The sequence below is a fragment of the Rhineura floridana genome, chromosome 13 (genome assembly GCF_030035675.1).
Source record: "Rhineura floridana isolate rRhiFlo1 chromosome 13, rRhiFlo1.hap2, whole genome shotgun sequence".
In the NCBI taxonomy this organism is placed as follows: domain Eukaryota; kingdom Metazoa; phylum Chordata; class Lepidosauria; order Squamata; family Rhineuridae; genus Rhineura; species Rhineura floridana.
The window spans coordinates 29,511,561-29,529,800 of record NC_084492.1 but is presented as its reverse complement, the minus strand read 5'-3'; the positions used below and the strand labels follow the sequence as shown (position 1 = coordinate 29,529,800).

Here is an 18,240-nt window from a genome sequence, read left to right as displayed (position 1 = left end):
GTTTGTATTTAGCTTGTTTTAATGTAGGTTACTTTTGTGGGAAAAGCAAATTAATAATAATAATAATAATGTGAGATGTATTATTTTTCTGTTTAAAGTATAGTGATTATTTCTAATTTTGCATCTGTGTATATAAAGTACCACAGGCAAATTTAATGCATCTCTGCATTGTCTTCTGTCTTCTGTCTTGGCGATGCACAAGTGGACACCCTACATTCCTGTGACGGCTGGTGGCCCCATGTCAGTGGGGCAGTGGAATCCACTCTGGGTTGTAGTCTGAATGTTCAAAGGGCTGCCCAAGAAGCTGAATCCCATTGGACAGCTCCATGAAAGTTCAGACTACAACCTGGAGTGGATTCACTGCCCCACTAAAATGGAACCATCAGCCGACTCTGCTACATTCCCAACCAAACTCCAATAATGCAAAACCACAGTCCAAGTGGAGTTGGCCAAGTTGGGTGGAGTTCCTCGACAATGAGACCAAAATGATTCTGTTATTTTCTCTTACAGGCTAGAATGGAAATGAATTAAAATGAAACATGAATCAGGGGAACGGCAACACCGGACTTAAAAGAAAGGGAGAGAAACGTGTGAACTAGTAAAATTTTTAATTAACAGGGGTATCTCTTGGCACAGTTTTGCTATTAAATAAATAAAGCATTTAGTCAAAAACATCTATATTAACTATACAAAATACTGAAAAGCAAACTTTTTTCTTTTTCTTTTTTACAAAAGGTTATGGAGACTTAAGAGTTCTGTGAATAAAAAACATTAACTGTGCTACATGATATGTTCAGTAATTCACACTTAATGCACATAATACAAATGCAAGACAGTATTTAAATACCATATGTTCCTACATAACTGATAGCTTTTTTTAAAAAAGCACACTGATGCCATGTTACTAAAGTTCATTTGCATTTCACAAAATCTCAGCAAGATATAGTTTGCATTTCGGAAAGTGGACAAAATGTAATGCTCAACCAACCAACCCCCCCACCTCTATGTAACCCCCCATTTAATTTCCTTCACTATTCACCTTAGATTTTGTGAATGCTTAGCTCTACAGAGGCCAAAACTCCCATTGATTAGCATAAAGATGAACCCTCTACCCCTTTCCTCTGTTCCTGGGAGCATTTTTGCTGCCATCTTTTCTGACAGTTAAGAAAACAACCACCATTTTTACGTTTCAGTGCAATTGGAAGCTTGCAGGTTCAATGCCCTGACCCAGGAAATCAATTGATCCGAGATAAGGTAGTCTAATTCTCAGTTGGGTGGGAAAACATGTGCCTGATCTACTGATGCCTTCAGGGTAGGACTTCAGGGCAGAAGTGCAGGTTCCATTCAGCAGAATGAGCAGGAGGACCTCAAATGCAGCAGAGCTGGTGTATCACAGTTTGAAGTAAGTGAAACAGTGGCAGCTGATGGCTCCAAGTTCGCAGGGCAGTGGAATCTGCTCCTGGTTTTAAGTCTGAATTTTCAAGGAGTTGTCCAAGGTGCTTCAGCAATGAAAGTGCGGACTAAAACCCAGAGCGGATTCCACTGCTCCACTGACATGGAGCCACCAGCCGCCACTGAAGTGAAGCCATACAGACTTTTGTCCCCACCCTCACTCCCTGGTAAGAGCATTCATTCCAGAGTCTAAAATTACACAACTGCACCACTGGCCTGGGATGTACCACTTCAGTCCTCAGGTGGGGGCTCACATGACCAAACATCACTCCATGCAAAGAAGTTCCTCCACACACATAAATAAATTAGCCGTCAGTGAGACACATGGCTCTGGCAAAGGGCAACCAAAATAACCAGCTAAACGCATTACCACAGTATATGCATTTTTGTACACATGACTTGGCTGGAGAACTGCATTGCAAAATTTGGAGAAGTGCAACTGTCAAAGGATGGCTGTGTTTCAGTTTGCTATTGTTTTGGACAAGGCAGGTTAAGGGAGTTCACCTTTAAATGCAAACGGAAACAGCTTTCTCTCCCATCCCTAAACAAGCACACAGATCACCTGATTGGTCTTTCTGCTGCACAAGATGTATTGTATCTCTGTTTGAATTATATTAAATATTTCACCATTGGCACCTGGACATATAAATTAGCACATGCAAATTTATGCAAAACTGCACCCTCTTTTTTTTTTTTTTTTAAATACAGTTCCCCTATTTTGATGAGGCATCACTGGCTGTCCTGGCTATTGCCTTCATGCTCCGCTTGTGAACTTCCCAAAAACAGGTGGCTCCAATGGGAAATGGGATGCTGGACTAGAATGACCTTTGTTCTGATCCAGCAGGGCTCTTCTTACATTCCAAATGCTTCCTGTACGACCTTCTCCCCAGCGTGCTACCTGTTAATGTTAATTTTTTATTTGTATGGAGGCGCTTTCTGTCATCCAAGCCCCAATCAGCAATCTGAAGCAGTCATTGGTGGCTGGTCCATTAGGGCAAATGGGGCACTGCCCTACCACCCTCAGTCTGCCTTCAGCCAGCTCCTACCTGCCTGCTTTCTTACTTGGAACCAGGCCATGAGGTGGCCCTGGCTGTCAGCTTCCTCCTCCTTAGTCTCAGTGTTGCCCTTGCAGAACTCAGCTGGGAGGAGAGGGACCCAACTAGAAGGATTTGGCTCCGCCTCCCATTGGCTCTGGCTCCACCTCCTGCTTGTCTCCCTGTCTTCTGCAGTTCCATTGTGCACCAGCCGCCACTGGAAACAGTACACTTCAGAAGCAAGATCACCACCATAGCAAGAACTAACCTAGAGGGTTGTGTTGGCTACTTTTGGTCAAGAGCAAACTTAACCATCCTCATCATGTCACTGCCATTTTGCACCTACACAAAACCAGCCTTCAGGGGAATTCTCCTAGGACATCCCGGGTCTATTTTTATTTTTCCTGGCATACAGGACGATCCTTTCCCCCACCACCACAACACACACACACACTCAACCCCCTAAAAACAACTCTCTTTAAAAAGGTGCTTCTCCGAAAAACATCTTAAAGAAGGTTAGATTCACACCATCCAAAGACACACTGCCAACATTTGGACTAACCCAACAAAATCTAGTAGCCAACACTTCCACGACTGCATTGAATAAAATGGATCATTCTGGTGGCAGGTTGTTGGGGCCAGTGTTGCTTAATGACACTGAAACCTATTGCTAATGCATCCCAATACTATTTTCAGCATTTCCCAACTCCTCCCTTTGAGTCGGAGAGAGAACGTTTTTTTCCTGCTTTTTTGTTGAAGTTGGCCAACTGTATGCGGAAAACAGTAAGAAAGATAGAAAGAAAAAGAGGTGTGGGGAAGACCAATGCCACTTCCTTAGGAACCTAAACACAGGAAACTTTTTCCCCAGTGGAATGTGTTACACTCATGGGGCTGCATGCAGTATAACATAAATCACTTGAATACATCAGACTTTAACACTATCATATAAATAAGCTTATTCCTTCTACTAGGCATGTAAAACGCCTACTTTTTTTTCATAGTCCATAATTATATATACATTGTAGGAAACAAAGGGATTGATAACACAAGCAGCAAAATAGACTAGAACAACTCAGTGGTTAAGTAAAGACCATTCCAACCAATTCCCCCCCTCCCACTCCCTGAATTTTTATACAGAAAATTCAGCATATAAATAATCATTTTTGAACTTTAGAAATAAAGGAGAGACCGAATGGGCTAGTTGTCACACAGATTAACACACTTTAAAATATCTCACCAGAAGGTGGTATTCAACACTAGTCCTACTCAGAGTGGGACATGACTCTGGGACATGATCTGAATGGACACAACTAACTCCTTCATTTCAGTGGGTTTACCCTGAGTAGGACTTAGTTGAATACAATCCAGAATGTTGACAGAAGAAAAATAACACTAACATAAAACATGGTTTTGTTTTTAAAAGGGCAAAAAGAGGAAAGCATTACTATTTTCATTTTTTCTTTTCTTTTTTAGACAAGAGTTGAAGAACTAGGCTGCAATCCAGTACATGTCTACTGAGAAGTAAGTTCCATTGGGTTCAATGGGACTTACTCCCAGGTAAGTGTGTACTGGATTGCAGTCTTAATTAACAAGTGTGAATTCTGATCTCAAGCCACCACCAGTCCAGAGGTTTCAGTGCATTTCCTTCCTACATTTTAACACCATTGCGGACATCATACTTTCTTCTTCAAAGACAACATCTCACTTTGAGCTGATCAAAATTTAAACTACGGGGGTGGGAAGCTCCCCAGTTTTACAAAAAAAAAAAATTAAAAAAAAAATGAAAGGACAATGCTGTAAACAACAAAAGCCACAAATGCTAAAGTAAGATAAAAGCAAAAGTAAACATATTTTTTTTAAAAAATCACTGTGTGTGTATGTGATCACAACTTTCTTTTTAAGTTCCAAAAGCAACAAAGGAATCCTGTTTTCTTTCTGGCTGAGTGTAAAAGGGTCAGGACTTTAACTAGAGGACAGCACTGGACCCCCTTCCCCAAGGTCTTATAACGTTCTCTTACATGTCTACACAGAAGTAAGCTCCATTGAATTCAATGGAATTTACTCCTAGGTAAGTGTGTATTGGATTGCAGCCTTAGTGGATGAAGTGGCAGTTAGGGGAACTCTGGGGGGAAGTGGCCATGTTAAACTTGAGTTCTTGATTTTGAAGAAAGCATTAAAGCTGAGAGTAGCCACACATACCCTGGACTTTGGGAAAGCCAATTTCAATAAACTCAGAGCAATGATCAGTAAGGTCCCATGGCAAGTGACCCTAATGAGAAAAGGAGACCAAGATGGGCAGGGTTTCTAAAAAAGGAGACTCTAAAGGCACAATTGCAAACAACCAACAAGGAAAAAAGGAGGAAGACAGCAGAAGAAGCTAATGTGGCTTCACAGAAAACTTTGAGATGACCCGAAAACAAAAAAGGACATATACAGGAAGTGGAAGGAAGGCCCAACCACAAAGGAAGAGTACAGACAGGGAGCGTGGAATTGCAGGGATAGTGCCCAGAAGGCTAATTATGAGAATGAGCTGAGGTTAGCGAGGGATGCTGAAAGCAACAATCTTTCTTATTTCTTAATTAAATTTATATCCTGCCATTCCAGAAAGAGCACAGAGCGGCAAACATAAACACAAGCAGAGTAATCCAGCTCATACTTTCTGAAGGTATATGAATAGGAAAAGATAGAAAAAAGAAGTGGTGGTACAGCTGGAAGTGAAGAAGTGGAAGATGGCAAAATGATATCAAATGACAAAGAAAAGACAGAAGTGCTCAATTCCTACTTTGGCTCAGTCTTCTCCCAAAAGAGGGTCAATGACCCTCCTGGTAAACATGACATACACTTTGAAAGGGCAGGATTGCAGCTTGAGATTGATAGACAAATGGTCAAGGAATACCTAATCATTTCGAACAAGTTCAAATCTCCAGGGCCCAATGAACTGCATCCTAGAGTATTTGAAGGAACTAGCTGAAGAACTCTTGGAACCACTGTCTATTACCTTTGCAAAATCATGGACGATGCATGAGGTGCTGGATGATCGGAGGAGGGCTAATGTTGTCCCTATCTTCAAAAAAGGTGAAAAAGGAGGAACTTGGAAACTACAGGCCACTCAGTCTGATATCAATCCCTGGGGAAATTCTGGAGCAGATTATAAAGTGGTTAATCTGTAAGCACCTTGAAAACAATGCAGTGATCGCTAAAAGCCACATGGATTTGTCAAGAACAAATCCTGCCAGACTAATCTTATCTCAATTAAGCTCCCTTATGGATTGTGGGAATGCTATGGATATATCTTGATTTCAGCAAAGATTTTGATAAAGTGCCCCTTGATATTCTAATTAGCAAGCTAGCTAAATGTGGGCTGGATGGAGCAACTACCAGGTGGCTACAGTTGGCTACAGAATCGTACTCAAAGAGTGCTTATCAATGGTTCCTTCTCCAACTGGGGGGAGGTAATGAGCAGGGTACCACAGGGCTCAGTCCTGGGCCCAGTGCTCTTCAACATTTTTATTAATGACTTGGATGAGGAGGTACAGGAAATGCTTATCAAATTTGCAGATGATACAAAATTTGGAGGGATAACTAACACCCTGGAAGACAGAAACAAAATTCAAAGTGATCTTGATAGGCTAGAGCGTTGGGCTGAAAATAACAGAATGAAACAACAGGAATAAGTGCAAAGATCTACACCTAGGTAAAGGGAACCAAATGCAGAGTTATAAGATGAAGAATACTTGGCTCAGCAATACTACATGCGAGAAGGATCTTGGAATTGTTGATGACCACAAGCTGAATATGAGTCAACAGTGCGATGTAGATGCAAAAAAGGCAAATGCTAGTTTAGGCTGCATTAACAGAAGTAGTTTCCAAATCACATGAAGTACTAGGTCCCCTCTATTCAGCACTGGTTAGGCTTCATCTTGAGTTCTGCATCCAGTTCTAGACACTGTACTTTAAGAAGGATGTAGACAAACTGGAACAGGTTCAGAGGAGGGCAACAAGGATGATCAGGGGAATGGAAACAAAGCCATATGAGGAGACTGAAAGAACTAGGTATGTTTAGCCTTGTGGGGAGAAGACTGAGACGAGATATGATAGCGCTCTTTGATACTTGAAAGGTTGCCACATCCCAGAGCACAGGACAAGGAATGATGGGCTCAAGTTACAGGAAGCCAAATATCAGCTGAACATCAGGAAAAGTGTCTTAACTGTTAGAGCGATACAACAATGCAACCAATGATTTAGGGAGGTGGTGGGCTCTCCAACAATGGAGGCATTCAAGAGGCAGCTGGACAGCCACCTGTCGGGTATGCTTTAACTTGGATTCCTGCACTGAGCAGGGAGTTAGACTCGATCGCCTTCTAGGCCCCTTCCAACTCTACGATTCTATGATCTTCCTCCTGGTAGTCTCTGCAAAAGGCACACACCAAACTATTTCCACCTCTTTCAGTATCCTTCACCCTACTGTAAAAAAAAAAAAAGCAAAAGCAAATCACCACCCAAGAGGCCTAACCATTCACCTTTGCTGCTCTGCTTGACAATTTTTAATGGGGTGACCAAGTGCGGAAGGGCCAGAGACATTGCCTCTGTCTCCTAGCCCACTCCCAGCAAAGCAGGCGTAGAGAACCTTGGCCCTCCAGATGTTGCTGAACCACATCTCCCATCACCCATGGCCATTGTTCATGCTTGCTAGGGCTGATGGGAGCTGTAGTTAAGCAACATCTGGAGAGCCAAAGGCTCCCCACTCCTGCCCTAGAGCCAAATTCACAGGCAAAGGGCTCCTTAAATTGCTTCCTTAATTGGAATATGAACAGCAACAGAAGCCATGGCAGAGTTCTCCTGTTATCTGCTGATATCATAATGCCAATGTGCAAATCTATGTTGTGACTGCATTTGGAATACTGTGTATAGCTTTGGTCATCTCACCTTCAAAAGGATATTGTAGAGTTGGGAAAGATTTAGAAAAGGGCAACTAGAATGATCAAGGAGATGGAGCGGCTCCCCTATGAGGAAAGGTTACAACATTTGGGGGATTTTAGTTTAGAGAAAAGGTGTGAGAGAGGTGACATGGTAGAAGTGTACAAAATGATGCATGGCATGGAGAAAGGGGAGAGAGCAATGTTTTTCTCCCTGTCTCATTAACACTAGAACTTGTGGACAGCTAACGAAGCTGAATGTTGCAAGATTCAGGACAGACAAAAGAATGTACTTCTTCACATGGTGCATAGTTAAAATCTGGAATTCACTCCCTACAAGAGGCAGGGATGGCCATCAACTTCGATGGCTTTAAAAAAAAGGATTAGACAAGTTTGTGGAGGATAAGGCTATCAATGGCTACCAGCCACAATTGGCTATGTTCTATTTCCATTGCTGGGAATCGCAAGTGTGGAGGATGCTGTTGCACTTAGGTTCTGCATGTGGGCTTCCCATAGGCATCCGGGTGGCCACTGTGTGAACAGGAAGTTGGGCTAGATGGGCACTGGTCTGATCCAGCAGGCTCTCCTTATGTCCTTACAACGCATCAGTGGTGTGTTCTTGCATGGGAGCTAAGGAGACCCTCTGTTGCTGCTCACATGGAAGAGTAGGGAAAGTGCCCTTTGCCTTTTCTTTCATTTGTGTGGGAGGCAAGGGGTGCTCTGTAGAAAGTGACATCAAGGGCTCTGCTGGGGGCCAAATGGGAAAATCCAGCCTGTTCCTATTCAACAACTTCCTGCCATTTCCAGGAAAGACTGTACCACAGCCCTCTCCAACCTGGCACTTCCCATATGCTCTTGGACGCCAACTCCCAGCAGCCTCAACCAGCATGGCCACTTCCAGAGATGCAGCCCAATAACATCAGGAGGGCACAAAGATGGGGAAACCTGCTGTACTGGAAGAGTGATGAAGGCTTAAGAATGCTAGTTTGGCAAGTGGGTTATGAGGAAGGGATGTAGCGAAGTGGGCCAAGGCCAGTTGACAGCCAGCAAGGCCAGTTGCCGCTGAAGCCACTCTCCTCCTCCACATAGCATGCTTGCCTCTGAGCAAAGAACGTGGAGGTCAGCTGGAGCTCCTCAGGCGGCTGGACTTTTATCCAGCGAAGCTGAATGCTGGAAAATTCAGTATTGATAATAGTTAAACTATCAAACTGGCTCCCATGAGAAGCAGTGATGGCCACCAACTTGGATGGCTTTAAAAGAGGATTACACAAATTCACGGAGGAGAAAGCTATCAATGGCTTCTAGCCACAATGTCTGTGTTCTACCTCCACTGTTAGAAGCAGTATGCCTCTGAATGGCAGTTGCTGGGAATCACAGGTAGGGAGGTAGTTGCTTGTGGGCTTCCCATAGGCATCTAGTCGGTCAGGATACTGGACTAGATGGGCCACTGGCCTGATCCAGCAAGCTCTTCTTATGCTCTTGTGATTTGGTGCAGGGTTATCCAGCTGCTGGTCCCAACAGAAAAAATCTAGATTGCCAACTCTTTGGCCATGCTTGCTCCAGGTTTGCATTTGACCGACCTCTTAGATCCTGCCTTATTGTGCTTCATGGGATGAATGTCCTTTGATAGGAATGTGGAGGGGAAGAACAGAAGATGCCAGGGAGCTGGTAATCTTTTAAAAAGAAAAGGGGTAGGCAGATGCAGTAGGTGCTTAGAACCAAAAGTCAAGAAGTGGTCAGAGGCGTGGTGGGTGGGTGAAGATACATACACATGTATTTCGTAGCATGTCTGATGAGTCACTGCTTTAAGATTAAAATGTTAATATTAAGAAAACGCCACAGATTTCTATAAAACACAAGAAAATATACCTGAGAGTGTGTATATTCATATCTTTATATCTTTATATATCTTTATATATTTGCCAACATTTAAAAGGTGAGAAAGCAATATTCTTTCTACAACTCTGTCTCTCTCAAAAAGAAAAAGAAAGAAAATGGAGAGAGAAAAGTAAAAGAAATCTACAACCCTGGGAAGTTAATTGAGAATTTTAAAAGAGAGATAAAAAAAAATTAAAAAGAAAACCGTAAGCTGAACAGTGAATGTTAGCAATGGACCATCTGAGTAACAATTCTAGAAGAAACATTACATCACTTGCTTTTAGGTGGTTGATGTCAAGATGGCGCCCTCAGCAAATCCAGAGGAGGACATCTGGCCCTGTTTCCCAGAGCATTGTGTGAGGTTGGTGGGAGCAGCACCTTTCAGGAAATTGATGGAAACCAACGACAAGCCAGCTTGTGATGTCATCACAGGGCGACACCCAGGAAGCCAATTCATTGAGGGTTACAGAAGCAGCTTTTGCAACAGTGAGGAAGAGAGGAATACAAACTCCTTCCTAGCTATGGTTTGGAGTGATGACTGTGAAGAGAGATAAGTGGATGCAGGCTACCCAACCCTGCCTCTGAGGGTGACTTTGCTCTTCTGATGCCAGGACACCACAAGTCCTCCACAGAGCTCCTATCCAAATGGTGATGGAGTGCACTCCATAACAAAGGCTTTCCAGCATACAATGGCCAATAAGAAAAAGAAAATATGTGTTTAAATATTACCCATTTTATAAAGCAGAACATCAAGGTGTCTTTAAAAAAGGGGGGGGAGCTGGAAAAATGTAGCTCTGTTGACAAATATAGTTAATTATTTCCTCATCATTAATATTAAGATATAACTTGCAAGGAGGTGAGAAGTACAACATAAACAGGCTACATGAATGCAATCGAATCAAAACATCCCCCCTCCCCAATCCCCACGTAGCACAATACAATCAACAAAAAGTTCTGAATTATACTAGAGGTAGCAGCTGTTTGTATTCCCGGAGTCCAGAACCATTGAACATTGCTCCCCTGGTGACGGGCTTGTGTGCAATGAGGCAACAAATGGGACAAGCTTGGTTGTCGATCCACATTGTTGAAGCATCTCTTCCAATACCGTGGAGGAGAGGACGCTTGTTAGAAGTACGTAGATGACCTGCATTCAAACACAGCTTATGATGATAGCTGTGGCTGTTGGCTCTTGTGTGAAGGTATTTTGTACAAGCCAAACTTTAAAAAAAATTAAATCCACAAGTTATTAAAGTAAGCTACACAGTTCCACGTAATATAAATAGTGTTAGGTTATAATAATAATAATAATAATTAATTTTAGTGTTTTCATATAACTCCTAAGATAGGTGCTAGTGGAATATTAATGGAGAAGGAACAAGGTTAATAAGGAGAATGCTTTTCTTCCAGAGAGTGGCAGTAACGGGCTTCCTTCATATGGGGATAATTTGCTAACAGACAACGCTGGGTCCTTTTCATGTCTGGTAGAAGTGGTGATAGTGGTGGTGGTGCTCGTGGTGGTGGTGGTGCTCATGTCTCTGAATCATCTGTCCAACTTGGCCTTCGTACAAGATGACCGCAGGCAGGTCTCTCACATGCTCTTTTTCCAAAACTGTCCCGGGGGCCTGGAAGGTTTTGCAAACTTGGTGAGTCTCTTTCACCCTCTGCTTGTGCTTCTTGTAAGTTGGCTGAGGCTGCATGGGGAGATAAGGAAGGTTTTGGCCCACCCGTGCAGTAGGGGAAGCCATCGGCATGAATGCCCCTTGAATGGGTTTACTCCTCACAGCCCTTCCTGAATTAACAGGAGCTGTGTTTTTGCTTTGAGCTTTGGGAGACTTTACAAAGTGCCTGTTCATGTCTTGACTCCGCAGCCTCTGCTGAATTTCTGCAAGCTTTGCATAGGAAGCTTCCATTAAGTTGGTGTGGCCGGGGTCTGCCGCTGTTGATTTGCGCTGATGAGCATGGAAGATTTCTGGTTCATGGGAACGGGACCGTGTTTGGTTTGCAACTCGGATGGGTGGATCATGTTTTTGAGCTGCTGGTGGAGATCCTAAGTAACAAGAAGTGGAACTGGTCATCTAAAGGTTCCAAAGCTAATGCTCAGAAGTATAACAACAAAAAGAACACAGCCAACAATGCACATCTGTTCCTACAATGTTTTATTTTATTATTTATTTTATTAATTACATTTCTAAACCGCCCTATAGCAACAAGCTCTCAGGGCGGTGTACACAAGATAAAACCACAATTAAATGGAGGTGATCTAGAAATAAAGGGGGGAGGAAGCAGCTCTTTTAACAGCAATTGTATTCAAAATCACTTTTACACTTCGGCACAGAGAAGGATTGTGAATAGGGCTGAAACATTTTAGTTGGTGAATCAGCTAGAATTAGGGGGTAGTCAACGTGATGCCCTCCAAATGTTGCTGGACTACAACTCCCATAATTTATTGTTTATTTATTTATTACATTTATACCCAGCCTTTCTTTTTCATGAAACCCAAGGCGGCTTATATATGGTTCCCACGCAGTCTCCCATCCAGGCACTGACCAGACCTGACCCTGCTTAGCTTCAGCAGGGAGCTGGCCTTATGTGCCTTCAGACCATAGCCTGGGACCAATAGTGATCATGCCTCACTATTGGCCATGCTGGCTGGGGTTGATGGGAGCTGGAGTCCAGCAACATCTGATGGGCAACATCTTGGCTGTCCCTAGAGGTATCTCTCTGCCTGAAGCCCTTGCACCTCAGTGATGGATGAATCAACCAAAAACGTCCCTCTGATTAATCAGGCCACTTTTAAAATGTATATGTAATTATTTCTCATACAAGTATACAGAGTCAGCAACCAGTAATGTAATCGCAAATTTAGAAATGCAAGGTCCCTTCATGATAATCACAGCCATGCCACCTTTCCCTTTTCTCCCTTGCTCTCTGTGTCATCTCCAAGTCCACACTCCACTACAACAGATGCCCCTAGGAGCCAATCATCATGAAAGGGGACGCTGTGTGTTAGCTACTGAGAAGCATCTTCTCAGTGGCTAACTCACCTCCTTTCTCTCTGATTGGCTCCAATCAGCACAAAAGGACGCAGACTCTTCTTAGTGGCCAACACACTCCCCTTTCATTATGATTGGCTCATAGATACGGCCCTGGCTGAGACCTGGCTCCCCAAAAAAGTAAGGGGTCGACGACCCCCCACAAGCCGAGATGACTACACCCCTGTCAGCAACCCTGTGATGAGTAAGATGCCCTGGGGGAAGCCTCAGACTGGCTCTGCCAGTGAACTCTCACAGGCCCAACCTTGCCCCCACTTTGCCCCCACTCCTTCCTAGTAAGTGGCAGTAACTCCGCTGCTGGGAAGGTAGGGTTGCTGCTCTGCTCCACAGGCCAAGCTGCCTCTGCACTCTCCCACTTGTGTTCCCCATCAACTAGTATCCAAAGGCATATAGCCTCCGACACTGGAGGCAACACATAGCCATCATGGCTAGTAGCCACAGATAGCCAAAACCTCCATTAATTCATCTAATCCTCTTGCAAAGCTGTCCAAGTTGATAGCTATCACTGCATACTGAGGCAGTAAATTCCATAGTTTAACTATGTGCTATGTGAAGTTCTTTTCTTTTGTCTGTCTTGAATCTTGCAACATTCAGCTTCGTTGAATGGCCCCAGGTTGCAGTATTATGAGAGAGAGACAGAGAGAGACTTCTCCCTATCCGCTTTCTCCACACTATGCCTAATTTTATACACCTCTATAATGTTCCCTCTTACTACCTTTTAAAAATAAATAAATTAAGAAGCCCCAGATGTTGTAACCTTTCCCCATAGGGGAGTTGCTCCAGCAGGGATAATATCAACTTTAAAGCACAAATCCTAATGCAATCCCATCTCCATCTTCTTTTAAAGACCCTTCTCACTGAGTTCTAATGTCAACAAATATCTGTGCATCTACTGCAGGGTACACTTTTAAAAGAAGCCTAAAGACCTCATTTGAACAACAAAAAAAAGGGGGGGGGGTTAGATCTGCTCCAAATGACAGAAAATGCAGAATATACCTGGCCCAAATTTTGATGTATAGTTCTCTATTCCAGCAAGATCCAAATAGTGGTTTCTCCTTTCAATGTTTTCGTCGACACAATGGCGATAGCATCCATTCTGTTCAGGCTTGCCCTCGCTGTGGTGGTACCTACAAGAAGGAAGGCAAGTTACAATGCACACTTTATTGTTATATCCAAACCAGAGAGTACACTGATACGTTAAGCTTTGTTTTGAAGTTACAGGTGCTCACTGCTTCTTTAAAAAAGGGGGGGAAACCACCCACCCTATGAGCAAAACACCTTAAAAAATCCACCACTGCTGGAATGTCATGTAATGCCATGTTCAGTGGTACAGCACATGTATGATGCTCCCAGGGTTTCCTACAAAGCCCCAGCACCTGGCAGAAGCTTGGAAAAGACCTTGGAGAGTAGATCCCAGCTGGAGTAGACAGGGCTAGGCTACATAGACTAATGTTTGAACACAATGGTGTGATTTGGAAGATCAATAAGTTAGGATACGAAGAAGTTTCATGCACCTCCACGCAGTCCCTTTGCATCTCCTTTCATGCAAGCAAGGAAACAAGCCAGGAAGGCACAGTTAACCATAGCTTCCTACTACGGGCAAACCAGGAAAACTATTCTTAATGGCTTCCAAACAAGCCAAAATGTGAAGTCATGGTTTGAAGCTGGCTTCCAGATTCTGGCTTGATTGGGAGCTATTGAGCATAGTTTCTCAGTTCACACATAACAGGAAACTATGGTTAACTACAGCTCCCTGGCATGTTCCCCCACTTGCATGAAGTATGTATGTGTGTATGGGTTGCTTGTGCATATCCTGGTTTATTAAACCAGGATTTGATTATGCAAACCAATGCAGCCAGTATGAAGACAGTTTCGTACATTTATCTAATAGATCCAGTGTATCTGTGAGGGACCTAATATGCATCCACCAGCTCCAGGGATGCCTGCTTACTTTTATGATTTAGGAAATGCCCCATATTTTAAACCACCACTGCACAAATCCTGCTTGTAACAATATACATGCGGTTAAACATATCTTAACATTTCTTCTATCGAGCTGCACCTGGCAGAATACTTTGGGGGCCCATCCAGACCTCATTTTTACTATGCATTCATGGTGATTTGTGCTCATGATGGTATTGGGGTGGTGATATGGGATCCTGCTTTCAACACTGTTTGTACCTGCAAAAGTTCTGGGGTGGACATACTGCTTCATTTCCAATCAGTTCATGTCTCGTAGCTTCCTGCCAAAATCCTGTAACTTTTTATACCACAAATGTTCCCATTTATTTTGTCCCACTTGTATTGTGCTATACTGCAAGACTATTGCCCCTCCAGGTAGCAATAATGTGATAACTCTGGAGAAGCATCACAGAACAACTCATGAAGTGGAGTGATGAACGGATGGTCCAGCATAAATCTGCCACTAATGCTCTGTTATTGCATCAATGAAATGTTGAGAATATACCCGCAACCCACCCAACCCCCACAAAAAACACCAGTCACGGGACTAGGGCAAATCATTATTGATTTGAACATTTAATCTGAATTTGGTTATGTTTGAAGAACTGCCTAGTTGGCTTTGGGATCCCTTTGCAATTCCAATGTATTTGGCAAATGGTATGTGTGTGTGTGTGTGGGGGGGGAATCTGCAGGTTAAAACCCCAGGAGACAAAACCGTGGGAGGTAAGGACCACACTCCTGATTGGGTAGAAATAGTTTTAACAAAGCCAGATCAACTGCTGGCTCCTGAAGTCTGGCTCTCTTTCCTGTCCAGCACTGCCATTTCATTTACTGCAGAACTATTTCCTGGGAATGAAATATCTGAAATACCAGCCATTTATGAGCCAAACAAGAAGAGGAGAAACAGGAAGAATCTCAGCTAGGAGTTTTAACATTGCTGCAGCCAAGAATTTGGCACAATAAAATGCACTGGGTCCAATTTCTTTAAAAGGACAAAACAGATACGATAAAGGAAAAAAAGACACAAAGCCTGGCCCTTTCAAGGAGTTTTCCGGCACTGCTAACATGCAATAGATCTGACAGTCCTTGCTCTCCCCCCACCCTCCAACTCTCTTTCATCACTGAAACAAAGCTATGTGCTATCATGGCAGTTTAAAGCAAAAGGGCTGCAATCCTATACTTACTCATGTGAGAGTAAGACCCTATACGGCTTGGATCTGGGCTATTTGTCAGATCGCATCACCCTCTATGTGCCTGCCCGAACCCTGAGATCTTCAGGAGAGGCCCTTCTTTCAATACCTACATCCGCACAAGTACAACTAGTGGGAATACGAGATAGGGCCTTCTCGGTGGTGGCCCCTAGGCTTTGGAATTCCCTCCCTAGGGAGATAAGAATGACCCCTTCCCTGCAGTCCTTTCGCCGACAGTTAAAAACTTTCTTATTTCAGCAAGCCTTTGATTCTGAAGGCAGCCAAGGATAGGCCCAAAAGGATGTTATATTGTTCTTGCCAGTTTATTTTTTAATTATTCTGATTTTATGATTATGTTTTTTAATTATTAGAAACAGTTTAATGCTATTTTAAACTAGAGTTCATTTTTTAATTATATCTGTTTATACTTATTCATTTATGTATTATATGCTTTTATTTTTGATAGGTTTTTAATTGTATGTGTCTTTTATCTGGAAGCCGTCATGAGTTCCAATTTGGAAAAACGGCAGGGTATAAATAAAGTTAATAATAATAATAATAATAATAATAATAATAATAATAATAATAATAATAATAATAATATATGCACCACACATTTCAAGCACTATTACACCATTTTAAACAGTCAGGGCTTCCCCAAAAGAGTTCTGGGAACTATAGTTTCCTAAGGATGCTGAGAGTTCTTAGGAGGTCCATCTTCCCCTCACAGAGCTACAGTTCCCATAGTTCCCACAGAAGAGGGAACGATTGTTAAAACATTCTACAGTTCTCAGGATTCTTTGGGAGAAGTCATGACTGTTTAAAGCAATATAATAGTACTGGTTCAGGGCCAGTGCCAGGAACTGGCATCTTCAGGCAGCCGCTGGGGCATCAGAGCCTTGCCAGGGGCCATTGGTGGTGATGCCTGCTCTGGGTTCACCTTCACTGACCATCTACAAACCATGATATTGCATTGCCTAATTGCTCTGGAGCAATAAAATGGTGGTCACCCAGCAGCAATTGGAAGATCACTCCTGTCAAGATGTAAGCCTGCCAGAATGGGCCTGGGTGCTGGAGTAGGCCCACAGTGGGCATTATGCCAAGGGCTCCTTCAAGCCTGCAGGCAGCTCTAGATTCCTGTTCACAACAATACACTGACTCTTTATAACAAGAGCTCCAAGTTCAAAGAGCAACAGCAGAAACAGAGAGAGGCTCTCAATAGCTGCCCACAGTTTTGCAAAGTCATCAAAGCCTGGTTCCCAGAAGATCTGCAAACACTGTTGTGGTTCTGTAATCATGCCTGTTAAAGCTGGGCCAAGCAAAAGTAGGATTGTTTTAATCTGTTCCACGCGGACCGTTTTAAATGGCATGTGGGTGTTCAACTCACCAATTTCATTGTGCTGCATTTTTTAAAATGCACTGCTATCTGCACAGAGCCCTGAGGATAAGGTGGGACAGACATAAAAAATACATGGACAAACCCGATGAAAAGGCATGATACTGAGGCAAATCTTAGCCAAGTGCTTCTCTTTGCTAATCTTTGCCGACGACATGACAAGATGCTTTTCAGGGAAATAAAGCCACTTCCCAGACTGGCATCCAAAATAATATTGTGCATTCCTTCAGGGAGTTACAACTTCAAATAGGCCTGTTTTATCTAATCTTTTCAAGGCTGCAAGTGTACCTGCAGCTGTGCATAAAAGAGACCACTGTCTCGTCGCTTTACTGGAAACTGATGCACCCTTAGTCGCACCAGAGAGACAGACAGATATTGTATCATATATATATTCCTCTCTGAAGGGCACTTCTGAAAATTCTTGTAAAAGCACACATCATTTTTCTCAAGTGGTTCACAAGAAGTGCTTCTTACCCTTTTCATATATCATTCTTGCCTGCCGACAGAAGCTAGCACTGCTATCGTTAGCCTTTAAGGTTCCACAGGGCTCTTGGTCAGTTTTGCTACAAGAGATTAGCACTGGCTACCTCCTTTAATGAGAAAAGCAGTCACTAGGAGGGGAGGGGTCTCTGACTTAGACTGGGACCTTAACACTTGGAGTAGCCTTTTCCTCCGCACCATTTTCCTAGTTGAAAACGGCCCACCCTGAAAACTATTAGCAGCCCTGTAGATCCTATGCGGGTAAGATACCTTTTTTTTAACTTGTAGCTGACAAATGTCTTTACGGACAATACCTACAAGGGAGCAGTATAAGCACAGAAAAATTGAACCTGACTGTAAAGAGAGGCTGAAACACAGAATTTCCCTATCACAGATTCAGCAGTAGGTGGCAATGGAGCCCTTAAAGCAAGGCCCAGAGAAATCTGGCCGCATTGGAACGGACACAGAACTTGTTTTTAAGTCTGGCATGTTTGAAAGTGTGGAACTGCATGGACATGGCCAATCAGGTGGGCCTTCTCACCCAATTACTGCCTGGCAGAGAGAAGAACAAATCAGGTGATAAGACCTGTTGGATAAAACTTACCCATGAAGTTCCAAGCTTCTACGAGTTACCATGGCAACATGGGAGCAAGCTGCCACAGCAGTGTTTGATGGAGCCTACCATTATCATGAATATTAAATCTAACTTCTTTCTAAATTTAACAAGATTTATTTATATATGAATATTTGCTATTGCATTACACAAACCACTTAGAGGTTTTTGTTGATTAAGCAGTATTAATCAATACCGCTTAAATAACAAAAACTATGTGGTTTACACAAAGTAACATCAAATATTCATATAAAAATCAAGCTCTA

At 43.0% G+C, this 18,240-nt stretch overlaps 1 protein-coding gene across 1 annotated transcript in view; it reads right to left on the bottom strand.

Moving 5' to 3' along the window:
• Positions 1-623: 623 nt before the first annotated feature.
• NKD1 (NKD inhibitor of WNT signaling pathway 1) overlaps positions 624-18,240 on the bottom strand; it is a 173,224-nt gene continuing 155,607 nt past the window's right edge. The window contains exons 9-10 of the mRNA XM_061593989.1: positions 13,330-13,460; positions 624-11,327 (exon numbers count right to left, since the gene is read on the bottom strand). Of these exons, the coding sequence (XP_061449973.1) occupies positions 10,753-11,327; positions 13,330-13,460 (706 nt within the window). The 3' untranslated portion in view covers positions 624-10,752. The remainder of the gene's footprint in view (positions 11,328-13,329; positions 13,461-18,240) is intronic.